Source organism: Mesoplodon mirus, assembly GCF_964341445.2.
Source record: "Mesoplodon mirus genome assembly, chromosome: 2".
Taxonomy (NCBI): domain Eukaryota; kingdom Metazoa; phylum Chordata; class Mammalia; order Artiodactyla; family Ziphiidae; genus Mesoplodon; species Mesoplodon mirus.
In genome coordinates this window covers 207901973-207928615 of record NC_138977.1, presented here as the reverse complement: position 1 = coordinate 207928615, position 26643 = coordinate 207901973, and the positions used below count along the sequence as shown (strand labels likewise).

The following is a 26643-nucleotide window of genomic DNA, read 5'->3' as shown; positions in this document are numbered from 1 at the left end:
GGTCTTTCTGCAAAACTTTATTTTTAAATCATTCATGTTACAAAGAATTTTCTTGCTTTCAGTCTTGGGATAAAATCGTACAATAGAAATAGCTGGGACTTAGGAGCTGTCCAGGGTCATAGCCAGAAGCTGAACCCCACGTTGGTCAGGATCTTACAGATTAATTAATATCATTGAACTGCTGTCTCTTCACCTGTAAAAGATGATGGGGAAAACCTTCTTCCTAAGGCTATATAGAAGTCTCAATAATAATTCAAGTTATCCCAAGTATATAGAAATAGATGTTATTGTTTTATATTAATAATAAATCAACACTGTTTATTGAGTCCTTATTTTTGCAGAGTACTGTATTGACGCTGCATAAAGGCCAGTAGGAGATGGTCTTTGCCCTCAAAAAGCATATAATCTGGTTGTGGTGTTTCAAAGTTTGGTGGTAGCAGTGGTGGCAGTACTGTGGGGTGGGGGAAGTGGGCAACGCTGGGATCTCTGAACAAGTAAAATGCATAAATGCCTTTATAGAGAGACAATAGAACGTTTCTAAGCGCTTGGACTTTGCAATTGTGCAGCCAGACTATTGGTTTCAATCTTGCTCCATCACTTGCTTACTATATGGACTTTGAGAGGAGACTTAACTAAATTCTCTGTCGCATCTATGACAACGGGATTGCGTGAGGATTAAGTCAATTGAGGTAATGCACTTAGAGAAGTGCCTGGTGCATAGTAAGGTATTATTTTTCTTGTTATTCTTTTTATTCTTAACAATCAGAGTTTTATAAGAAATTTAAAGCAGGGATAAATTGTACCCAGTCAAAATGACCCAGGGAAGCTTCATGGAGGAGGTAGTCTTTGGGAAGGACCTTGAAAGATGGAAAGGACTGAACTCAAGAGATTATTCCAAGTACTGAAGCACCAAGGAAGGAACACGAAAGCCTTGAGGGCTTTGGGATGCTGAATAAGTGGGAACAAAGATCAGGTGTTTCCAAGTCCATTCTCTGGTTTCCTGGAGGTGTGCCTAGGTCTAGAGGATGGCCAAACAGGTTGGCCACCGGCCTCTTTTCTGCTTGGATTCCATCTTTTTTCTTTATTAGGGTTTCATAAAATGTTTTTTCTTAAAAAAAAAAAAAAAAGGCACTGCTTTAAAAAAACCCAGATATTTGAAAGTCAGTGTCCTGAGCATAGGATACGGAGGTGGAGGGTGGAAATATGCCAGGCTGAGCCATTTGTACTTCCTTTGGTGGGCTCGGGGAAGCCGTGGAGACCTAGGAGCAGAGGTGGGATGGATTCAGTGTCACTTGAGAAAGGTGACTCCTACGAGAAAGGATTGAGTAGGGCCCATTTGCTTTTCTGCAGCTTGTCCTCCTAATTCATCTGTCGAACAGACATTTACTGAGTTCCTGGCTACTCTGAGCTACTCACAAGAAGTGTTCTCAGCATGGGATAAAGTCTCTGCCTTCATGAAGCTTCCATCACTGGGGAAAGCCAGGCAGGAAGCGCATTAACAAATGCCACTTTCTGAATGATGAAAAGGTCCTGAAGAAAATAAGAAAGTGTAAGAGAAAAGCAAACTATGAAGCACCTATGAGGGTAGCCCTTAAGCCTGAGACCTGAACAAAGGCTGCCAACTTATCTCAGAGCATCTGATGATCAGGACTGGCTATTTCTTTTTTTTTCTTTTCTTTCTTTTTTTTTTTTTTTTTTGCTGTGTTGGGTCTTCGTTTCAGTGCGAGGGCTTTCCCCAGTTGTGGCAAGCGGGGGCCACTCCTCATCGTGGTGCACGGGCCTCTCACTATCGCGGCCTCTCCTATTGCGGAGCACAGGCTCCAGACACGCAGGCTCAGTCATTGTGGCTCACGGGCCTAGTTGCTCCGCGGCATGTGGGATCCTCCCAGACCAGGGCTCGAACCCGTGTCCCCTGCATTAGCAGGCAGGTTCTCAACCACTGCGCCACCAGGGAAGCCGAGACTGGCTATTTCTTACCAAGAAGGTTGGCCTTTGGTCTTCGGTGAATGGTGGTGACACGTGGCAGTTACACATAGCTCGCTGAACTGGAAAACAAAGTCCAGAAACATCCCTTGTAGTCATCCTGATGGCCAAGCCACTGACGGATGTTGTCAAATGAGCAGAAAGTAACTGCTTGAAATTGGTTGAAATAAGTTTACTGATTATTTCATCTAACTACACAGTCCAGCCTGTGAGATGGCATCCTGAACTTCACCATCTTCTCCTACGACAGCTAAAGTGACTTGTTCCATTTGAGTTTAGAGGTTAAAAACAACTATGCCTGATACTCCATACTGAACTCTGGGTTTGAAGGGATGTGGCCAACTAGTTCATCCCTTTACAGCATACTCTGCTTCTAAAGGAATGCTATCTTCAGGCAGCATATTTTGCTGTAGTGTAGCCTGATTTATTAGAAAACACTCCTCAGGGACTTTGTTAGAAAGGGGAGCATCATAGATCAAGATAGCCAGAGAACTAACCCCACTCTCAAATTCTGGAGGCAACTTGCATTTCATACCTTTTTTTCCCCATACCTCTCTCTCTTCCAACAGTTAATTAATATGCCTGGTTTTTATTTAACTGATTGTCATATCACACGCCAAAAGTGGTTCAGATTAGCTTCCTGAATTTGAATCTTATTTTAAGTGGTACTTAAGGATGCCTTCCTGTGATGACATCTGGTTTAGAGCTGGGATCCAGCTGAAAAATAGGGGTAAAAAAAAAGTGGCTAATTAGCTGAAACTGATTTGGCCAGTGGGCTTGGCCAGGGAAACTGATATAGCAAAGGCGTCCATGAATCCATAGTTCCATGTGGGAAAGAAAGGCCATTCCTGATAACCACAAAAAATGAAACCCACCAGTGTAAGTTCCAGATGGCAAGGACAAATGCAAAGTTGGGAAGATCTGGAAAATGTATCCAATTAATGTTCATACTTCATTTCACAGCTGGGAATTTGGGGAGCAGTATGCAGATCCCTGGGAGGAAGGGCTGGCAAAAGGGAGTGTGTTACTGGGAGCACACTGAGATTTGAAGGAGAGACCTCTGCAGCATAGATATGTACTATGCAGAGTTACCAAGGGAACAAAATAAAACTGCAGTTTGAGACAAAAGCCCAGACTTAGACTGGGCCAATTTGGAGAGAGTGAGAAAATTCTTTGGCTTCCAACCATTGGGGCTGTCCCTGATTCTTCCCCGTTAGATCTGATAGTATCTATCCTACATCTTTTGGCATTGTAATTCGAAACCTGATCACCTGGCATTATTGAGCTTCCTAGGATGACTGGCTAGGTGACTGGAGTAAATGTAGACTTATATATGGATAATCAACTACAGTTTGAAGAGTAAAGGAAGAGAATGCCAAGGGCTGACACGATAACTGAGTCTTGGAAACTTTCTCTGTATTGATTTTAGCCATATTTGTCATAATAGTATTAGGACTGGCAGAATCTAAGGGTACAAAGTCACTCTCAGCCAGACTTTCATATGCAAAAGGCAAGGCTTGTGTTAAGGCTGGCACTCTTCAATGACTGTGATGAGGAAGTAAAATATAGGAGGTATCAGTTTCCCATTGGCGATTGTTCCTAAGTTAGCTCTAACTGCCCAATTTTTTTTTTTTTTTTTTTTTTTTTAACTATTAGGACAGGGTGGTAGACTATGAGGGAATTCTCCTTTCACTCATAGAAAACTTGGCACGTTGGGTAGGGGATCAGTTGGATCGAGACAATTGCTGCAATTTCTTTGATTAAGTTGAAATTAACACATTCATATTGGGATGGCTAGAAGAGAAGGAGAAAGATACCTGGGGGAAAGAAGACACAGTGAGGAAGAGAATTTGATGCAGAACTTCCACCTCAACTTCTTTTCCCTCCCTCTCATCTCCCCTGCAGAAAATAAAAATAAACTACAATTTAAAAAAGGTAAAAGGACCACTGCTTGCAACATTTCATGTCTCATAAGCAGGATTGCTAATGCCTTTCCAGGGACCATTCCAGCACACTGCTGCATTCCATTAATTGCTTAGCAGATGTTCAGCAGCCTTCTTTTAAAAATATTTGAACCAGAGTATGTTGCTGGTGGGAGAGGCAATGCATAATTTGGTTCATCTCCAAGGAAAAAGAACTGTCTCCTTTCAGGGATTTACTAGCCTTCTTTTGTTTTTCAAACTCAGTTCCCTGTTTGCTTTTATGGGAACACAAGGTAAGCATTTCCAGATATCTGGATGTCATTAGAGACTGGATTTCATTTGTTTCCCCCACATGTTCTATTAGGGAATTCATTAACTTGGTACCTAAGTGGAGCTAAACATTGAACGCAGTCCTTGTTTTGTTTTTAGCTATTCCTTTGCTTCTCGGTTTCTGTGCAATTCCTCTTGAGGGCCTAATCACTCCTGACAGCTACGTTTCTAAATCTCTCTTGTAGAAAGGAAAGATTTCAGACTGTATGAGAATAAGGAGAGGATGAAGAGCTGTTATCAAGAAGTTTGAGGGAGGGCCATACCCTGAGTGGCTCTCTTTGGCTTTTAGGACCTTGTGGCAGCTGGCGCCATGTTTAGCAGACAAAGGGAGTAGTGCTCAATCAAGCTGGGGGCTGGACTGGACATGCTGGTGTTTTGACTGAAGTGTACCTTTGCTTGTGATATTCCCAATTGGAATATTTCTCCCCCTTCTCTACTTTTCTCCATCTCTTATGTCTCTGTATTTTAAGGCTCAGCTCAGTGCCAACATTTGCATGGCATCTTTCCGGAGATCTTTACCTGGATACCATCTATCCCTTGTAGAACTCACGTGGATTTTTTTAAGCTGTATCTGTCTGATCATCATCATCACCTCTCCTATTTAATTTCCTGAGGATACAGTTCGCCATATCTTTATAGTGTCTCCATCATTGTACCTAGAAGAGAACCTGCCCATAGCATGTGCTCAATAAATATTGCTTTCATAAATAATTAGATATATAATTAATTTATAACCTGTAGAGATGCGTTAAAAATTCCATCCCCCCGGTTAACCTTTGGAGTCAGTGTGTTCAACTGTGAACCTGTCTCCATGTCATGTTACTTCTTACCATGAGTGAATGGAGCCCTGCACTCATTTATCCAGTAAGCATCCAAGGAAAACCCATCTCTGCTTTCTTTATGTCAGGTATCCTCTTAAGATGTAGGATAGTTGTTGATACACACATTGTGGGAAATGGGTGGGTGGAAGGAAAATTAGAACTCTGTGTCCCAGAACGAGAGGTCCTAAAGACAATGGGAGAGGGACTGACAAGAGGAATGTTGCTGAAAGAGAGAGAAGCAAGTTTAACTTATGAACCCTTATTTTACTTCTCTGATCTCTGATATCGTTTCCAGAGCAGCCTCACTTCATGACAGAGCTCAGGGTCTCATGCCTTAGATTACACTATGCTTACCTGATCAAACAAACCAGACCTTCTTCACATCTTTTGTAACATCTCCCTTGAGTTCTTTTTTATGCATGCTTTTCCCCTGGCCTGCCTTTATTTATTTGTTTGTTTTCTCCTGTATTTTAAGAGCTGTGATATAGGGATGACTTTGGGAGAGTTTTTCCTGCAAGGCTTACAGGAAGGTTCAGAATCTGTTGTAGAGCATTTGATCTCTGTAGGTACTTACAGCAGAACAAACCTGAGCCCTTAAGAAAATATCCCTAAAAGGCCACTAGTTTTCTCATTGCCCCTGGTAACTTGGAATTTACTCAAGGGCACAGTCCATTTCAGATTTATCATCTTACTTCTCACATGACTCTGTGCCTCATTTTGCAGTGATTCCTTTAAAGTTGTGGTTTGTCCAGGGATATGAAAAGAACTAGGACCCTCATTCAGTGCACACTGGCTAGACCTGAGGCCCAAATACTAGTGGCCCTAATTCTAAATGAAGAGGATGAAAAACATGCCATGCAGAAAGTTCAATAAATGAACTATTCGTATTCAATAGGAATTCACCCAAATGAGAGGAAATAAGCCTGCCAGGTTGAGGGGCGGTGCTGAGCAGAAACACAGCAAAGTGACATCGTATGGTTTTTACTTGGTTTGGGCATCTAGACACCTACCCTCAAATATTCCTAATTGGTATATTAACTGAAAGTAAAATTATGAGCAGAGGAAAGAGAGAAGGATAAAATTCAGGGAAATCAAATATGCCGTTACTTGATATGTCATTAATATCATGCACTTTGTTCCTCATCCATGCATGATGTGAGAGAACTCTCATTAATGCATGTTTAATATTGCAAAGTAGGATACACATGGAAAAGGAAAGAAGCGGCAGATGAAAGGATTTTCAAAGACAATAGGTTTGGACAACAGTCAGTAATCCTTTCTCTTTTCACAAAGTATTTACTCATTTTATAAGAATTTTTCAACCCAGGTAACAAGAGATGGTAATTTATTTGATAGAGCTGGAATCCCAGGAGGAGGAGCCTCTTTTTTTTTTTTTTGCGGTACGCGGGCCTCTCACTGCTGTGGCCTCTCCCGCCGCAGAGCACAGGCTCCAGGCGCGCAGGCTCAGCGGCCATGGCTCACGGGCCCAGCCGCTCTGCGGCATGTGGGATCCTCCCGGACCAAGGCATGAACCCGTGTCCCCCGCATCGGCAGGCGGACCCCCAACCACTGCGCCACCAGGGAAGCCCGGAGCCTCTTTTTTAGTTGCCAAAGAAGCTAAGTTTCATGGCCATGTCGGGTTGGGTGCCGTAAAACATACAAGTGAAAAACCTTAAGAGGAAGCTGGGAATAGGGGATTGACACTCAGGTGAGGAGACCAGGACCCCAGACTGCTTTAAACTGTGAGCTTTATTTTATCATCTTTTACTAGATTGCCAGGTGAAGGGAATCTGCTGACAGGTAATAAATTAAAGACCTAATTGCTGATACAGATCTTTTAAGCTACATCAAACTCTATATCTTTGTTCCTATGAGCGTGCATGATCAGGAGTAAATTCAGTGATTATACTTTGGAGTGGGGGTGTGGGGACAGGGGGAAGGGGGCTGGGGAGGGAGCAGCTTAAAAAATGTGTTGATTCGGGGCTTCCCTGGTGGCGCAGTGGTTGAGAGTCCGCCTGCCGATGCAGGGGACACGGGTTCGTGCCCCGGTCCGGGAAGATCCCACATGCCACGGAGCAGCTGGGCCCGTGAGCCATGGCCGCTGAGCCTGCGCGTCTGGAGCCTGTGCTCCGCAACGGGAGAGGCCACAACAGTGAGAGGCATGCATACCGCAAACAAACAAACAAACAAAAAAAAAAAAAAGTGTTGATTCTTCTTTGGTAGAATAGATGAGGGCAATAAGAATAGAAATTAAAGACTGAGCAAGCAAGGGACAACACTACATCTTATTTGAGGACACAGACCCTAACTAGATGGATTCATACTAAATGACAAACAACAGCACTTAGAGATTTTTTGCATTTCTCAGGGGTTATTTATTGGGTAAATCAACCAAAACTTGGCTGCTGAGACTTCTACACAGAGACTGGAAGAGCTGGTGCTGACTGGTTCCCTCAAAATATTTGGGATAAATGTCAGCCTGTTCTGTGGTTGGAAAATCTCTTTATAACCCAGGGTAAGCAATCCCTGCTATAAAGCAGTTGTTCTTAAATTTGACTGTACGTCAAATCACCGAGGAAACTTCATAAAAGTAGAGATTCTTCAGGCCTCACTGCACATCCCCGGAATCAGAATCCCAGGGAGAGATATCCAGGAATCTGCATTTGTAACAAGTTCCCCAAGTGATGCTTATGCAGCCAGGCCTTTTGCACGGCAGTCTCAACCACTGCTCTTACAAAGCATTCCACAGACAGAAAGCCATCTGCATAACAAGGAAAGGTGCTGAGCTATCTCCAGCAATAAATCTGATTTACAACTCAGGGCATCCACTAAAACAGAGACATGCATTAAAAGTGAAGAACCCTTGATATTTAGTGTAGGAGGAAATTAGTAATAAACATTAAAATCTAATTCCTCCGATATTTGGAGCTTACTTAATTGGCAGAATGGGTGGATGACAGTGGGAGTAGGGAAAAAATGAAGCCTGTCTCTGAATGTGGAATATACTCTATCCATAATCTAGATGAATGGCAAAGGCCAGCCAAGAGCTGTGGCCGTGAAGCAGTTGAAAAATGATTAAAGTGTGAACCAGAACGTTAGTGGCAGGTAATTGAATAGCCATGAGTTCTATGAAAGTTAAACAAATGATATTATCTCGATGTTATTAATGTGCTAGTGTGAGCAGAAAATGATACATCCGCATCTCACTGTTATTTCTGCACATATTAGAGAATCGGAGTGTTCTTCTACTCTTAGCTTTCCAGTAGGGTCACTGCTCTTCTGGAGTTTTGGATACTGATGATAAAAAATGTGAAAGGTTAATACTTCTCAAAGGAAGAGCCTCAAATCTCAGGTTCAATTAAAAAAAATTTTAACACCCAGTAACTGCTCTCAAACCCTCGTGTCTGTCTAGCAGTTGCCTTGTTTAGCTATTATGTTTAGGAAAATTGTCCTTTGTCAAGGGTATGTGTGGGTTTTTAATAAAACTGTTATCTTGTATTATCTTGGCCTCCATGGTTGCTGCTGACTGGTTCAATTTCTTTTTCAGGTGTAATAAAAAGATATTATCACAGAGATATTAGAGAATTAATATTTTCCAGCTTCAGTTGCTACCTCTGGATATGTTATGAGTCAACGTGAGAGGGGATAAGGTACTCAGAATTTCAGTCTAGGTCAAGATACATCATGAATTCTGCCCGACAGTTTACATTGAGAAACCCCTTCCACTTGAAGGCAGAATTAGCATGAGTGCAGAAGCTTTAGAAAATTCATTATAATCTAAGCCACATCATTATAGATGCAGATGCCAAATCGTAGAGTTGTGGAGCTCAGAACTGTAAAGTAAAATAAATTGTTGCAATAACATTTTCCATTTAGGGATGAAATTAGTGCTAGTGGAATTCTTCCACAGCCAAATACATTTTTCTGTCTCTTTAGTCTCTGGCTGCCTTATTACCTACACAGTTACCATTTACAAGTCTTTTGCGAGTAAAGTCATGCTAGTAATATTTTTCCTTCCTTCTGTTTCTCCCCCCAAATCATTTTTTTCCTCTACAAATAATTAAGCTGTTTCACAGACACGTGTACCCAGTGGTTTTTAACAGTTATTAAGCTTTTATGGTATTATAACTAATAACAGGTGCTGAGATGTTAAACATAACATCCAATGTGACTAAACAAATGTGATACTTTCATAAATATACCAGCAATGAAGTTGCTCTTTAGATTCTAAAGATTCTTTCTTCACCATTTTTTTCTAAGATTTCCTGGGCCCATAAAAAGGCATGAAATGACTATAGGGTAATTGGCCTGAGGATGCACCTAGAATCTCTCGGGCAGAGAATGGTCAGGAAAGAGTGATCAGATGAACAGTTCAGAAACAGGGTACAAGCGTGCATCAAATTGGAAAGAAGCAGTAGTTAGGATGCAGGAGGTACAGTTCCCCATGGGAAAGGAAAGGCAGATAGTCCAGAGAAATTGGCAGGAGAAAATGAAGGCAGGAGAACACATACATAAAAATGAAGGCAGGAGAACACATACATAAAACACATACATAATACAAAGAAGATACCAGAATCTAGGACAAGCTGCCTTTTAGACACCAAGTTTCTTACACCTACAGTGACCAAGACTGTCAGGCCATATCTGTTGTGTCTACATAAGTTTTCATAGCATTCCCTTTCATTCTTAAAGTGTCCTGGTTTGGAAAAGAACATTTATGGTCATGTTACTTATACCCTGGCACCCTGCCAGTGGGGACAGAAGTCCATACCAAGAATTTGATACTATAGAGCCCAATAGTAAGAATTACTAATTGGATGTTTAATCAGTTGGAAGAGAAGAGTTTTGAAGAGAGGAGATGTTAATAAGCTATTGCTATGTAACAAACCACCCCGAAATTCAGTGACTTAACAATAAGCATTTATTATTATGTATGAGTCTATGGATCAGCTCGGTGGTTCTTCTGGATTTATCTGTGCTCATTGTGTGTCTGCAGTCAGCTATGGATTCTTGGGTAGGGAGCTCTGCTGATCTCGACTGGGCTGCCCCCGTGTTGTGGGTCAGCTGGCTGTAGGCTGGCTCTAGAACAGCCTCAGTTGGGATACTTAAACTCTCCTCCACATGGTCTCTCATCTCCTTCAGTGGGCTTCCCTGGACTTGCTCACACGTGGCCATGATAGGATTCCAAGAGAGAGAGCAAAGGTGTACAAGGCCTTGAAGCTCACATCTGGAGCACCATCACTTGTGTTGCGTGCCATTCAAATCAAGTTCCAGTGCTAGCCCAGATTCAAGGGAGTGAGGAAACAGATTTCACCTCTTGGTAGGAGAAGCTTCAAATTCAAGGTGCTCAAGGCATGGGCACAGAAAGAAGTAGAGAATTGATCCAGTCACGCAATTAATCTAGACAGGGCTGAGCACTCTCTTAGGGGAGATTTGAGATGCCTTTTAGGTAGTTTAGAAAATTCTCCTGAAGTCATAATGGGATTGAAGTACTATTAACAATCAAGGGATGTGTTTTTGTTTTGTTTTGTTTTGTTTTGTTTTAGTGACCCAGAGTGTATAAAGGTCAGGCACACTCTAAAGATAAGAACTGGATGTTTTATGAGTGACAGTAGGAGGGGCTTACCACACAGTACTCTCGAGCTGGTATGCATAATAATGACCTGCATAATAATGACCTGTGTAGCTTGTTCCACACGTAGATTTCTGGGACTCACTCTCAGAGAGACTGATATATTTTTTCTCAAGTGAAGCCTAGGAAACTGCATTTTCACAAGTTCTCCAGGTGATTCTGATTCACGTGGTCGGGAGATTATACTTTGAGAAACGCTTTACATAGTAAACAAGATACCTCATTGACTTGCCACCCTAGAAAACCAAAAGGCATCCTTCTCTTCCTGTCTGTCAATTACAGTGATAAGTTTGGTCTTTGATGTATCCACGGTTGTCATTATTTGGCCAAGTGACCTCAACCTGAGGTGACTAGGTGTTCCTGAAGACTCATCTTCAGTTTAAAACTAGTAGCCATGGGCTTCCCTGGTGGCGCAGTGGTTGGGAGTCTGCCTGCTGATGCGGGGGGCGTGGGGTTCGTGGCCCGGTCCGGGAGGATCCCGCGTGCCGCGGAGCGGCTGGGCCCGTGGGCCATGGCCGCTGAGCCTGCGCGTCCGGAGCCTGTGCTCCGTGGCGGGAGAGGCCGCAACGGTGAGAGGCCCGCGCACTGCAAAATAAATAAATAAATAAATAAAACTAATAGCCATGCTTCACTAGTCATTAGAGCCTTCCCTGGGAATTCCCATCCAATCTGGCCTGCAAGATCATGGCTTTATGATCAAGAGGCTATAGCAATCCTTAAGACTTATGATTGGGTTTGGACTTGAACTGGAAGGAAGGGCTATTAGCCAAGTGAGGGTGCTCTGTCGTAAAGGCCTGTCAACCCTTTCTACGATCTAGATAAACGTTCTCCGTGCCATTCCCATTTAATTAATTAAAAAGAGATTTCAGCCACATGGATTTTATGCTCTTCAAGGCGTGTAAGTAAAGGTTGGCTTGGGTGTGCTTTGGAGACAGGAGAGGAAAAATAAAAGCAAGTTATGACAAAGTTGAACTTGCTTTTGTAACTTCTTGACGGCACTAACTTCTGGATTAGAAATGCGTACGAGTTCAAAGTTCCAAGGTCTTAGAGCAGGTAGAAGTCCTCCAAGAAAGTCCCTTTGATAGAATGAGAGTCAATACAGCCAGCAATAAGGGTATTTGTGGGGCTTCACCAGGTAATGCTGCCATATTGTTGACTTTAAAACTTAGAAATAACCCAAAGGGGCAAGGCTGCAGCAAAAGGGGTTAGTGATGCTCCAGGTGAGGCATTCCCTAAAGTGTGTTGTGTGGGACCTAAGTCTGTAAAGGGTCTGTGCTCTAATGACTTTGTGAAGCTCTATGGTGGAGTCTTATGAGTTTCTTTCCTGAAGAACTGCTATCAACTTTCATATACTGAATCTTCAAGATGGGGAATGCCATATATACCATTTCCCAAAATTATCTGACCATGGACTCTAGTCATTTTTCAGGGCTTGTTCTCTATAGAATATACTTTCAGAAATATGAAAGCAATGATATGATAGTTTTAAAACTATTGGGCATGTGCCATGTGCCAGACACCGTGTCAGTGCTTTATAAATTTCATCTTATTTTATTCTCACAACTTGCTAAAACAGGTACTAGTTTTATCTCCATTCTGCAGACGAGAAAACTGAGGTTCAGTTTAAGTCATATAGCTTGTCAGCAAGCGTCCAGGTAAGAATCTGATTTCAAAAAGGGACCATATCAGTTACCTCACCCCAAACATGGTGTTTTAAGTTCACTCTTCTCTCATACACTTTAGCTGTGACCTTGTATTTAGCACTCACTGTGTATCAATCACTTTTTACAAGAAGGCTTGTTATTCCTGTAAGCAGCACTATTATTATAATCAATCTGGGTCCTCTTGAATAGAATATAATAACTCAGTGCATTTCTGCAGGATTGTAGAAACGACGTATGCAGCCCCAGACTTAGAATTGTCAAGTCACATGCTGTACCCCATGACCATGCTTTACTGTGTTTGTGAACAGTGGCAAATAAACCACTCAGCACTTGCCCCTTCTACCTTGTTTAGGCTGCAGTTGGAGAGGGATTAATTTATGCTTATTGCACACAGCAAGCTAAAACCCATTTATCACAAGTTTTCATTCCCCAGCAAAACACACAAACCCACCTACTAGTGCTGGGCAAACTAAGCCATGCATCTGAGGCTGTGTGGAACAATGGCAGTCCGGTCTATACTCAGGCACAGATCAGCCAGCAGAAGCCACCCACGGAACCCAGAGGGCAGTGGTACTCAACTTCTCACCGCTGCTGCCTGCTTGCCTGCTTCTTGCCACTAAGAAGTGACTAAGTGATGCAAAGATAGGGGTGGGGCTGGGAGCGAAGAGCACACATGTTAGAACTCAGGATACAGAAGTTAATTTTCCCAAAGTAATATGCTAATTATTTAACACTGTTAACGCCACCTGTTTATGAATGATGATTTTTGAGTGGGAGTGGTTTAGAATTGAAAGACCTCAGCTTGTGATGGGTAGAGACAGGAGGGGGAAGGGGAGAGAAGGGAAATAGTGTCCATTTGCGTGTTTGCCTTCTGTGTCAGTGAGAGCCTGGCTAGAGCAATTTCCTCTCTTTAGTTTTCCGTTCATTTCAAATGCCAACGCTTTCAAGCAGCCTCGGTGTTCTTCCTGGTTGCTCCATAACACTGATATTCTTCTGCGTCTCCTGCAAGAGCGTTTGGCTGGGGATCAGAAGCTCAGCTAATCAAGCTAACCTGCCTCTAACCATCCTTACAGTCTTGAGCTCCTCCCTGAGCCTCCCTTTGTTCCCTGTCACGTTAGGGGTTTGCATTAGAAGATTACCTTTAAAATAGCTTTCCAGTATTATTTCCATAAGTGTGATGACGGTATTGTGATAATGTCCAGAGAAAGAGAGTGAGAGAGACCTTATGTTTTTTTTTGTTTTTTTTGTTTTTTTTGGGTTTTTTTTGCGTTACGCGGGCCTCTCACCATTGTGGCCTCTCCCGTTGCGGAGCACAGGCTCCGGACGCGCAGGCTCAGTGGCCATGGCTCACGGGCCCAGCCGCTCCGCGGCATGTGGGATCTTCCCGGACCGGGGCATGAACCCGTGTCCCCTGCATTGGCAGGCGGACTCTCAACCACTGCGCCACCAGGGAAGCCCAAGACCTTATCTTTTAGAGTTACAGGTGAAATTGTATGATCGCTGAGATTTACTTCAACATAATCCAGTGTTGGGGTTTGTGGGCACTGGACGGGGGTAGAAATAACATTATCTGCGGGTTGATGGTTGTTGAGGGGTGGTGGGTGCATGAGGCTCCACTTCTCTATTCACAACTACCACCCATAAATACACACATATGCATATATATGTGCGTATACATGTCATCAATGTTTAAAAGTGAATGACCTAAGATTCTAATTGGTCCTTTGAAAACTTAATAATATTTTGACTTTGTCACTTGTTAAGTTGCTTCTTGTGATCTACTTTTACCCTTCATCCCCATTCTCAGAAATATCTTTTTAAATTTCAGATATCTCCTGCTGAAATTAGCCCAGGGTTGAAGTATATAGAAAATTGTGTGTATGTGTGTGTGTGTGTGTGTGTGTGTGTGTGAGAGAGAGAGAGAGAGAGAGAGAGAGAGAGAGAGAGAGAAAGAGAAACTTGGTTTAAGTCATAGTTCTTCCATTTACTATTTCTGAGTCCTTTGGAATGACACTAACCAGTGAGGCCCTCACTGTTCATGTCTGCTCAGTGACGATCACCACCCCACCTTCCATTGCTGAAAGTCAATTGCAATAATGTCTATGATAAATGGAAGGTGTTCTTTCCCTCCTGCCTTCCTACCAATAGTGGTATGAGTTCTGAAGTATTTCTGGACTCCTTTGCACTGTGTTTGCCTAAGTAAATGAAAGAGACCTTAATTTTTCAATTTCGAGCTGGAAGCACATTTGCCTTGGGTGTTCCATTCAGTGAACCACTCCTGTCTCGTCACACACTCATACTTCACAGCTTAAGCTCTGCTTGACTCACAGAGGAGAGAGAATCACAGAGGTTGCTTCATTTTAGTGCTTTCTAAAAGCTGATTCTACTAAAATAACTAAGCCTGTTTTCTGAGAAAAAGGGCTTGACTTGTGTTTTTCACCCAAACTGGTACATGGGATAGGCTTTCCAGTAATGGTTACTGCGTGGCTGGGATATAATTCTTCAGTAACCAGACAAAGCAGAAGCAGTCTCAGGTCTTGTCTGAAATCATCAACATTGCAGTCACCTATTCTTGAATTTTTTACCTGGGTGACCAGAATGTTGCGCTCTTGGCTTTCAACAGAGAAAAGCCACAGAAAATGGTGCTTAAAGGTCACCTGAATTTCTGGGTATCAGGCTTTGCTTAGATTGATGGAAGGTAAAGGTCAGCGTCCAGGCTTCTAAGGGGTTCGTGTGGCTTGCCTTTTATGCTGGAGCTATACTATGTTTGCAAAATATCACTTTTCTAGAGGGTAAAAATTAATTGCAAACAAAGTCATTAAAGTAGAGCAGGCTTGACCCTGAGATAGAGAAGGAGGGTGTGGAGGCAGCGAGAGATGTTTCCCAGAGCTGCACGCCGCTACAAGCAAAGTTAAGGAGGGAGAACCTTTTATGGATGCCAAGGCATCTGTTGGGCCCAAGTGGAGAACTTACTGCCTCTGAGAGGCTGGCACCTCCTGGCGCAAGCTGTCAGGACTTGGGCAAGTTATGGAGACAACCCTGGACTGCATATTCCTCCTCCAGCATCAGAGGAGCTGCCCTTGTACAATATGCACTTAGCCATCAGTTTCCAAGTGCAAAAAATGTAAGCAACCAGTCCTTTCTCTCATATGACAATTGCTGGGATAGGAGTTAGAGGGGTTGTATAATTCATACAAATATCCCTGTTGATGTTTTTTCTGGTTTTCTGCATTGCTTAGTGGGAAAAGCTTTCATTCAGAGTATAGGAAATTTTAATACTTATATTATTATAAATATTGATTCAAAGTAATAATAGCAGCGGCAATAAAAGCTAAGATTTATATAAAGGTCTTACTATGTGCCTAGCAGTGATACCAGTGCTTTACATACATCAGTTCATTTGATCCTCACAAGCACCTAAGGAGATATGCACTTTTATTCTCGTGTCACCCTATCAGCCACATAAAGGTGGAGTAATTTGCCCAGGAGCTCACAGCCAGCACATGACAGAGCAGGCCTTGAATCCAAGCAGTCTGGCTCCAGAGTCTGTGCTTTAAATTTTCCACTGCGCTTCTTGAACAGGCCTGCTGGAGCGTTCTGGGGGCTGGGACAGGCTCAGAGGCATCTGCATGTCAAGCCGTGTGACATGCATCTTGTGTGTACGTCCCACGTGGTTTTCCGGGACTCACTGTGCCTCTGTGTGAACAGTGCAAGCCTGCCGCAGTCACGCCCGCCTATCTGCCTGCTCGTGACCATGACCACGCCTTGCTTTCTCCCGTAGCCCCGCTGGTGGACCTCACTCCAACCCATAGTGGCTCCGCCATGCTGATGCTGCTGTCCGTGGTGTTTGTGGGGCTGGCGGTGTTCGTCATCTACAAGTTCAAAAGGTGCGTGTCCCTCCGTCCACGTCTCCCCCCCTCCCCCTTCTCCCTGACAGGTTCAGAAGCATTTGTCGCAGCGATGTACATGGCCCGTGCACAGCAGTGATGGTTTCTGTTAATGTTTTAGGAAGATCCCGGGGATTAATGTTTATGCCCAGATGCAGAATGAGAAAGAACGAGAGATGGTCAGTCAAGTCAGTCACCCTGAAAGCAGGCCCCATATCCCTCAGACTGAACTCAGGCGGCCTGGCCAGCTGATAGATGAGAAGGTGGAGTCCCAGCTCATAGGTAAATGATTCCTGGTAGCCCTCAGCTGTTCAGCCTGAGTAGTCTATGGCTGGCTCTCTCTCTAACCCTTTCCTGGCTTGACGTAACCACTTTTTCTGCTCTAACATCCCTGAGAGAAACAGCTAAGATGCCTCTTTCCCTGCTTCTTTCCATTAGAGAGAGAAAAAAAAAAAAAACTTTCTTGCTCCTATTGTTTTTTTTTTTTTTTCTCTTATGAGTTTATTCCTCTTTTTTTCAAAAACCCTTGCTGAAACATTGGGCTTCAAGTGTTTATGGTCAAGGAGCAAAGTGTTTGTTCCAACAATATACAAGAAGGGCAGGCCTCAGAGGCTGGATCTGCTGGTCTGGAGGGCTGGGCAGGGTTTGAGGGTGTCTAATGATCAGAGCAAGCTGTGGCGGCATCACCTGGAGACAGCTCTAAGGAGGGCACACTGCTCCAGAACATGCATAGAAGAAAGACAGACTGATCACCCTGGGATTTTTAAAAATCTAGCAGTAATCAGAAACTGCCCCCCAGGAAACATGGAACCTGAGAATTCAAGAGCCATGAAGTTGGCAGAACTTATCTCAGGAGTGGGGTTTCCTGAGAGAGAGTGCTGGACGGTTAGACTGTGACAGAGCAGATTGGCAGATTTCTTCCTCCTTTTCACCTGGGCCCTACCAGGAGTCTTAAAAATGGATTTCAGCATAATTCAGTAGGGCTCACTCTCTGTCTGGGGAGGAAGCATGGGAAGCCAACAGCGAGGTATAGAGAGTCTCAGGGTCATTGCTAAGTTCTACTATTTATTGTGGAGGGAATTTCCCAGGAAATTAGACAAACCCATGGGGCCACCATTGTGATCCATTTCTCTCCTTGTTTCCTCCTGTCTGATGGCCCTAGGACTTGAAGCTGTAAATGTTCCCATCTAGACCCTGCATTGCTGACTCTGATGGATAAATTATTATATAAGCGTTCATGCTTCACTCTGATGTGATAATGCCAAATCACCTAGAACGTCCTATGACTGTTAATCTGGTACCTGGGGGAAAAAATGAGTACTTAAAGGGAAACAGAGCCCTCTCTTTAAATGAACATGGGAACGTTCTGTTGGCTATATTAAGGGGAAAATTAAATGTGCTGCCTGGCTCATATCAGAGGTAAAAATAACAGTGGCCCCGCATCTGGTGTCCAGTTTTCACAGTGTGCTTCCTTTTATTTGGGGAGACGGTGAGAAATGCATAATTGCTTTGGGTTAAAAAGAAAAAGGCTTTTCTGTCTTCAAGTCCAGAGAAGCGTTCACCCTATTTACTTCTAAAGCTTCTAAGTGCATTTTTGTGGGTCACTTGGTTTTCAATCCCATTTCCATGGGGTATGAAGCACAGCCGCTGTTTGCTTTATTAAAGTAGCAATCCCTCCTTCGCCAGGAACAGCTCCCAGCACGTTACACCGTCTCTGACACCTTTGCGTTGCCAGTGTCATTAAATGAGTAAGTGTTACACGTTTTCTCTTAGGAGAGTAGCTTTACCCTCCCCTTCCTCCCCTTCTACTCAACCTGGTGACTCATCTCTCCGATTGCAAAGAGCAAGACACGCCACTCCACCTTCAACGCCAAAGCGGGGATCTGCCGGGGCTCAATTTGCCATTTAAGGAAAACCCCCAAAGGCTACAGGCGACCTGCTGATCAGGAAGGAATTTCGCTCTTGTCAAGTGCAGCCTTCTCCATGACCACTAACTTTGTGTTTTTTTTTCTTTGTTGTTCTGTTTCCTATTTTGCCAGGAAGTATTTCCATAGTTGCTGAGAATCAAAGCACAAAAGAAATCCCTACCTATGTAAATGTTTGACTGGAGGACGCCAGTAAAAACAAAAACAAATAAAATAAAAACAATCAATATCTAAACAAACAAACAAACACTCACTGCATCGGGACTTTTTAATTCTTCAGACACAGACAACAAGGGTTTTTAGCTTTAAGCCTGTGCATGTGGACAGTACCTTGAGAACATGCTTGGAGGGGCAGTGTACAGGTGCTCTATTTTAATGGAAAAAACACTCCCCTCCCCCTTTCTTCTCCTCTCTCTTTTTTCTGATTGGTTGTGTTTGTAGAAAATTCCTAACATATATAGGCCAAGGAAATCTGCATGTATTTTTGGAAATATTCTTGGCTCTAGACTTAACAGCTATTTTAGCACTACAGGCTGATGGGTGGATTAGCTACCCCGGCCCTTTTCACAAGACATAAAGACATGCACAGGAGTTTGAAACCCTGGGCTGTTTCTCTGTTCCACTTTACTTGTTGCCATTTTTCCCTTCTAAGCTATCTTCGGGAGCTCTGTTGGCCGGCAGGGGCCACAGGTTGCCTTCTCCAATCTGTATGGCCACAGGGACCAAGAAGCAAGTTCAAGTTCCATGGATGCAGGCAGGATAGGGAAAGAAGGAAGGCAGTCGGGCAGGAGTGTCAAAAGTGGACCTGTGTTTCCTGTCCCCCCCTTCCCATCACGACAGCTTCCCCTTGTAGCTTTCCCTACTCCTGCTCTGTGTAGAAAACAGAATCCGTTACCCGCATTCTTACCTTCCCATTTGTTTGCTCTCCACGTGTGGTCATGATCTGTCAATGTCTTTGTGTCTCTTCCTTCCAGTCCCCAAGTTATCCTTCAACTGCTCCTGCCTTTTCTTCCCAAACATGTTGCTAGATTCTGGGCATTCATCCTGATGTTCTTTAAATACTGGCCTCGCCTCTGGCAACCCTGCCTCCACCACCCAAAGCTAATGATCTCTCTGTCAACTTTGCACAAGCCCATGCATGCAGCCTCCATACACACTGACCAAGCAGCATCCTGCCCTGCAGGGTTTAGCTTCATGTATTTTTTTTTTTTTTTGTATCCTCCTGTAGACCTGCCTCTTCCAAATATCCTTGCCTTTCCCCCCTGGAAGCATATAATGTGTGTGAAAGAGTTGAGATATGCAAAGCAATTCAAACCTGGCCCATGTACCTTAGAAAAGAAAGCATACAGATGAATAGTGGTTTTGCCACACCTTAACAAAAATCTGCAGTCAGATTCCAGAAGATTCCTGTGAGAAATGTTTTGAATGTGTTACTATGTGGCAGGGCAATTTCCTCCTGTGATGGTTGCTATTACCCAGTATTTCTCCTCTCACAGTAGAGTGAAAATATTTGTAAAATGAAACCGATGTTAAGCCGAAGAAGAAGCAGGTTAATGGATTTGATGTTTGAGTGTCAAAAAGTCTTGAGAATATATGGAGGTCTTGTCTTATATTAGGATGGGATTGTGATTATGTAAGATGACCCTAGACTTCTTACATGTGTGCTCTCTGATCTCTGAGCATAGTATCAGCAAAGGAAAATTTAATAAGCATAAAGGGGAGGGGTTATCAGACTCAAGCAGATTGGCTCAAAGCATGAAGAAATCCCAGTTCTCCCAGGGCCATCATGAAAGAAGGTCCAGAGAAAGAGGGAAACAAAAGTATGCGCAGCAGGAGCCCTTGGAGTATTATGGATTGGATAAAGCCCACTCTAAAATGTAGGAGAAAGTGATTTCAAAAGACCACTCAGAGCGCAGCCTCCTACTTGGCCATGTCCCCAGGCCAGCGTCAGGGTATAACAAGGCCCTGGGGACAATGGGGGTGCCCTAACGATGCTGACAACCACTGCCCTTGTGTAGCTCAAGTAGGGGAAGTGTAGCAACACTTCAGTCAGAAGTTAATCAAGCAGAAGATTTTATGGTTGAAGATGCTCGGTATGAATCTGGGAAACGGATGATGCCTAAGGCAGCCGTCTATTTGTAGAACTCAAATGATCCCCAACCTGCCAGGCTTCCTATCCCATAGGAAACATCCTCATTGAATCTCTTCAGCTGGAGCCTCCCAAATTTAATCTGGAAAACAGAGTGTTTGGAAACCAAAAGAGGCTCATTCACAACAGTACAGGGAGTCCTCAGAGTTGCAGTTCCATAATTTTCATTGCTAAACTATGAAAAAGGGAATAACACTCAATCTAGCACAGTGCCTTGCCTAGAGTAGGTACTAAGAAAGTTATTTGTTGAAAGAATAAATGGATGAATACATGAGAAGACACAGGGAAGAAGGGCTTGTAAGTCCTAACCTAAAATAGAGGTGGACATGAGATGCCTGGCATTTTGGAAAGTGATCAGAGATGGCTGGTTCTAGATTCAGCATCTCCAGGGTCCTCATGTGCCTCTCCTCAGAGCTCCCTCCCACCTGTAGGAGACGAGTGAGTCAAAGTACTGCTCAGAGGGGACCTTATTGTTCTTATGATCTAGCTCCATGTTTCTCAAAGCGTGGTACCCAGACCAACAGTATCAGCATCACCTCGGCCTTGTTAGAAACACAGATTTTGGGTCCCACTGACCCCAGACCTACTGAATTAGAAACTCCAGGGTTGGGGCCCAGCAATCTGTTTTTACAAGCTCTTCGGGTGATTGTGAAATACACTAAAGCTTGAGAACCACTGTACTAGGCCATGCCAGCTCAATCCCGAAGAGAAGGTAGTAATGAGAAGCTGCCAATGGGGGTGACCCAAGTGCCTACCTACTCAACAACAGCAGGTGCAGACACAATGAGGAGTTTGGTAGGCTTGAGGCCAGAGGAATGGGTGGGGAGAGATGGATGGGGAAGGTAAGATTCAGGGCGAGCTACAAATCTGATATTGCAATGTTTTCCAAAATCCCGGAAGGCAAACTGCGTGCTCTACCCTGAACTACCCAACCAACATTTTCTCCTTTGCCTTATTTTTAATTGGATTCACTGTCCAAAATGAAGAGGTTTGCTTTGCTTTTTTTCAGAAGTTCCAAACAGCAACTTTGAGAGGAATGGGGTGCTTGGCAGCTGTTCTGTGTTTTCCAGGATTCCAACTGAGCATTGAAATTCCCTCATTTGCCACCTTATTTTTATAGGAAGCCAATTTAAAATAAAAAAAAGAGAAAGTTTTCTTATAGTATTGAACTACTTCTAATTTTAAAATGACTTTTTTGATGTATTTTTTGTTAAATACTATGTAGTGTAATGTATAATTGCTCTTGTTTATTGCTTTTACAGTCATATTTATTAAACAGATAATGTCTCTGAAGTCTATGCCTCAAGGTGTTTATTTTATTCCAAACGTCGGTGTTCAGTCCAGATATAGAAGCGATGCATCTATAGGGTTTCATAAAGACTAATTGCATGAGACTTTAGTAAACACTACAGGTTTGAGGGGTTTGGTTTTTGGGGGGGTTTGGGTTTTTTGTTATCAACATAGGATATATATTCTACTACCTGAATTCTAACCTGCATTTCAGGTGACTGTATAATATCTGTCACTTTACTGTTACTTTATTCTATAATATTTTAAAAAATCATTCCAAGCTGGTTACATTGGAATGAGTAACATTCTCACTATTGTTCATTCAAAATGAGAAATTATTGATGTGGAACAAACCCATTCAAATTTGTTCAGAAGCTTGTAGTTACTGAAGGACCAAACCTGCATGTAATGAACTGAAACTTGGGGAGTGGAAAGAGCTCAAATGCTAGAGTAATAATGGCTTTGATACTGGAATCAGGACAGTGGAGTTCGCCTTCCAGCTCTACCAGCTGTGTGACCTTGAGCAAAGCTTTAGTGTCCTCATGCATATAATTTGAAGGAAAAGGACACCTTCCAGCTCTGGTATTCTGAGTGGGTGAGTCATTCCCAAGAGTCCCAAATAGCTGATTTAAACTTGGTGGAAAATAAAGAGGTGGACTGGATCCAAATCCTTTTGGCCTTGTGGTGTCTTTTCTTGGTCAACATTTTGTCCTTGTATTTGGTTGAAACATTCATGAAGGCACAAAACCCTCCTTAGCCTTTTCAAAGACCTGCCAGGCTTGGAATGGCATTGCCTCATTAGGACGGTCTCAGCACGCAATTGGAATTTCTATTGTTTTTTAGGTGGCCTTTCACCTTTCTTTTCCCACAGACTAAGTCTTCCTTCCAACCCATCATTATTTTCCAGGCCAGAGCCTATACTGCTTTTCTCCATCAAGAGCAGCTTATCTCCTGTGTCACTGACGGTACAGGCAGTCAAACAAAAGTCATTCCTAGGGATTGCAGACAGAGGGGATTTAATTCAGGCAATTTGTTGCTTGAGTAACTGAAGAGCCAAGATGCCAAATAGGGGAAGGTGAAGTGACTCCAAGATGAGCATCAAGAGGAAGGCTCTATCTTCCCTGGGCTGGAAGGACAAAGGGATCCCTAGAGCGCAGGACCCAGGACCACCAGATGGAAGCTGAAGTCAGGGAGGATGTGTCTGGCAGAAGCTGGAGCCACAGAGGAGACATGGCCATTGCCAGCAGTGCTGCCCAAGCAGAGAAGAGGGGGAAGGGGAGCTTGCTCCAGGCCTCCCATCTCCAGCCACTGTTTCCCAGCCCAAGCCAGTGAGCAGTGGAGCCTGGGAAATGTAGTTTTCTGAATTACTAAGTAGAACAAGGAGGAGTGGGAAGTGGACTTGAGAACACAGATGGGTGACTGGCACAGCACCTCTCTCAAGTTCTGCCCACGTCAAGTCCAACAAACCTCCTTCAACCCAAAGGCACTTATTAACTAGTCGGTGCTCCTTTCTTGGTGCCATTCTTTCACGTATCCCCCTTTAAACAACGCATATTTAAAATGTGGCATTAAATGTAAAATAGCTAGTGGGAAGCAGCTGCATAGCACAGGGAGATCAGCTCGGTGCTTTGTGTCCACCTAGAGGGGTGGGATAGGGAGGGTGGGAGGGAGATGCAAGAAGGAGGAGATATGGGGATGTATGTATATGTATAACTGGTTCACTTTGTTATAAAGCACAAACGAACACACCACTGTAAACCAATTATACTCCAATAAAGATGTTAAAAAATAAATAAAATGTGGCATTATGTTTATGTATGTCCTTTTACACCTTTCTCACCAAATTCTGTGCTCTTCTATTTTTCATGTCACTCCTTCAGCCTCCAGCTGACAGCACTGGACATCACCATTAGGAGGCACTAGATAAATGTTTGCTGAAACTCAGCCCTTTTCAGTTTAGTGTGATTTTCAGTTTAGTGTGGTGAGCAAGTCCACTTCATTTAACAAAGACCTCTGAGGTGTCCTCTTGGTCTGACTCCCCTTACCTAGCTAGCACCTCTAATTACATGTTAAGTTGGTCGTTTGTCAAGAATCAGCATCTTTGCCCTTCCTCTCTGTTGCCACTCAAGCTGCTGTATTCAGGGAGCTATTCTTAGATATGAATTTAAGTGAAATAATTGCAGTTTAGAAAAAAAATAAAACTGGCTAGCAAGTAGCATGAAAAACAAAGGCCTAAGTTTGGTTTCTGAATCATGATGTAATTTGTTTTCCTATTTCTTAGGGGTTAAGAGTATTTTGAAAATGCATGTTAGGCTCACACTTTGATAATGGGGGAATCCCAAATTAATTCCAGATGGACATATATAAAGAAATAACTGTTATGGTTTCCATGTTAAATACATGAGAAGGGATCTTTGGTTTATAAAATACAAATAATTATTAATCCATATGTGGTACAAACATTTTAGGTGATGATAATACAACTGTGAACAAGGCTGATATCTGCCTTCATGAGCATATATTCTAATAGGGACATAATAAAATTTAAGGTAACATATACAATGGTATCCTACTTATAAGATAATTTTAGGATATTTATAGGTTAAAAAAAAAAAGACATAACAGGGAGCAGAGTAACTGGGGATGGGAGAGGGGAGAGTTGGTCCCTGGCTTCTCTGAGATCTGAAAATGTTACCGAACCAAACTTGGGTCCACTTGCCCGTGTGCAGTAAAGCTAATCTACTGACACCAGCTTGTGAAGGAAAGTGCAGTGTTTATTGCAGGGCTCTAAGCAAGGAGTCCAGGCAGCTAGTGCCTAAAAGGCCTGAACTCCCTGAAGGCTTTCAGGGAAATGTTTTTAAAAACAAGGTGAGGGATGGCGGTTGTGGGGTATGTGATCAGCTCGTGGACATTCTTCTGATTGGTTGGTGGTGAGGTAATCGGGAGTCAACATCATCAACTTTCTGGTTGATGGATCTGGGGTCTATGTGCTTGTGGGCAGCATACAGTTAAATTCTTCCACCTGGTGGAGGTTGCAGTATCTGCAAAACAGCTCAAAGGATGTGGCTCAGAATATCTATAGCCCTTGAGAAGTCACTAAAAGTCCTTGACTTCGTTTAATGGCTAAACTGTTACTATTTTGTCTTGCTTCACAGTTTCCCTTTTTTTCTGCATTTTCTCACGTCTCTGATTAAACTTATTCTTTGACTAAAGTTTTTCTACACACAAAAGGCAAGTAGAAGACATGGGAGGAGGGGGTCTATTCTGGGAAGGCCCCATAGGGTCCTGCTGGGTTGCAAAAGCTGAAAAGGAACCAGCCATTCAGAGACATATACACTGTTCAGTGGTTAAGAAATACACAAATAAAATACTTATCTTGAAGAGGACCTGACATTTGCTTGTGAAAGTGAGCCCTGACTACTTACAGCTTGTGGTTATTTTAAAGGGGTAGAAGGAGTGATCTGAAATCTGGCAGAAGGTTGTGCTACTGAATGGATGGTGTGGCTCTGAACACAGAAGCAAATGGAGATCACTGGTGGATGTATGCGGTGTGTGTGTGTGCATGCGCGTGAGCATGTGTGTGCGTGTTCTGTGTATTTTTACACAGCTGAATTCATTTGGGTATAGTTTTCTGTGTTCACCTAATGTTTCTCATTGGCAAAATCACACATAAGCAAACACAAAATTTGCATGATCCTGAAATCTTTTTCTAATATATCAATCACATTAGAAAAAATATTTACATCTTCAAAAAAAGTTTTATAGCAGAACTGAGAGTAATTCAAATGTTAGTTTAAAAGTAGTTTGGAGGTACTGGTAGAAGAAAGAAGTCTCACTTGATGGCAGAGATAAAAGATAAGAAAATGGTACCAATCCTCCACTTCCTCACCATCCTCATTAGCCTGAGGGCTTCTGTAGTGGAGACTGGCAGCCACCTCACTCTACAAACCTTAGAGCATCATTCAATTTCCACCAACCACAACAAATGACATTTAGAAATAGGACTTTGGCCCAAAGAATATTCAACTGTGGCCAAAACTCTTTGTTAAGGAAGATGACATTATGAAAGGGTATGAAAGGCATTTATAAGGTATTCCATGAAAAGTGAACCAGTAAAGAAAGCTTTAAAATATTTAAAATAAGCTTAAGTTATCTAGATAATGAAGCCACTCTATGAACAATACTAAGATATTTCAATAGATGCATGTATAGATATCTTGATAAAAGCTTCTAGCCAATATAAACATTGAAAAGAATTCAGTAAACAGTACTTATAAATTAATTAGTTAATCATAATATATATATATATATATATGATAAAGTAGAATGCTTCCAGTAAAACTATTTTTCTAAGGAATATTTAATGGCCTGAGAAAAGTCTCATGTGATGCCAAGAGAAAGCAGAATTTAAGACTTCACATAGTATGAAAATCATACGGAAAATAAATAGGGACAGACTGAGAGATTAAAATATAGTAACACTGGTTATTTCTAGCTTGTAAAATGCCAGGTTTTTAAAAATTCTCATATCTTTGGATATTTTCTGTATTTTTTCTAAAATGAACATATATGGTCAGAAAAAAATGTTATTTTAAATAAAACAAGAAATATGGAGTAAATCTAAAATATATTTGTTTATTATGCTAATTATCTAATTATTATGAATAGTACTATGTTTAACATAATATGTAAAGTTCATAGAAAAGTTCAAACTTGTTGATGGTATATACTTAAATATCTTTAGTAAATTAAAGATAGCTTCTCTAGAGCAAGACAATTTTCATCTCATTTTTATCAATTTATATTTATATTGAGATGAAAACATTTTGCTATTATGGTACCTGCAATTTAATTCACGAAATTTCAAATGTTAAAAATTTTTTAACTGTATAACTTTGCTAACTGTGTTTATATGTATTGTACAAGTATATACACACACACATGAACATGATTAATAAAATTTTACAGTATAAACATATAAATATGTACATTATTCAGATGTGTGCACATGCAAATAGAAATAATTAACAAGGGAAATAA

General features: G+C 42.4%; 1 protein-coding gene across 7 annotated transcripts in view; it reads left to right on the top strand.

Annotated features, from left to right (window-relative positions):
- SORCS1 (sortilin related VPS10 domain containing receptor 1) overlaps nucleotides 1–21579 on the top strand; it is a 562818-nt gene extending 541239 nt beyond the window's left edge. Inside the window, exons 23-26 of one of the 7 annotated variants that reach the window (XM_082611121.1) lie at nucleotides 16134–16239; nucleotides 16361–16521; nucleotides 17926–17987; nucleotides 18279–18356. In XM_082611121.1, the coding sequence (XP_082467247.1) occupies nucleotides 16134–16239; nucleotides 16361–16521; nucleotides 17926–17957 (299 nt within the window). In that variant the 3' untranslated portion in view covers nucleotides 17958–17987; nucleotides 18279–18356. The other 6 variants (XM_082611118.1, XM_082611122.1, XM_082611123.1 and 3 more) reach the window with 6 other exon arrangements.
- The last annotated feature ends 5064 nt before the right edge of the window (nucleotides 21580–26643 follow it).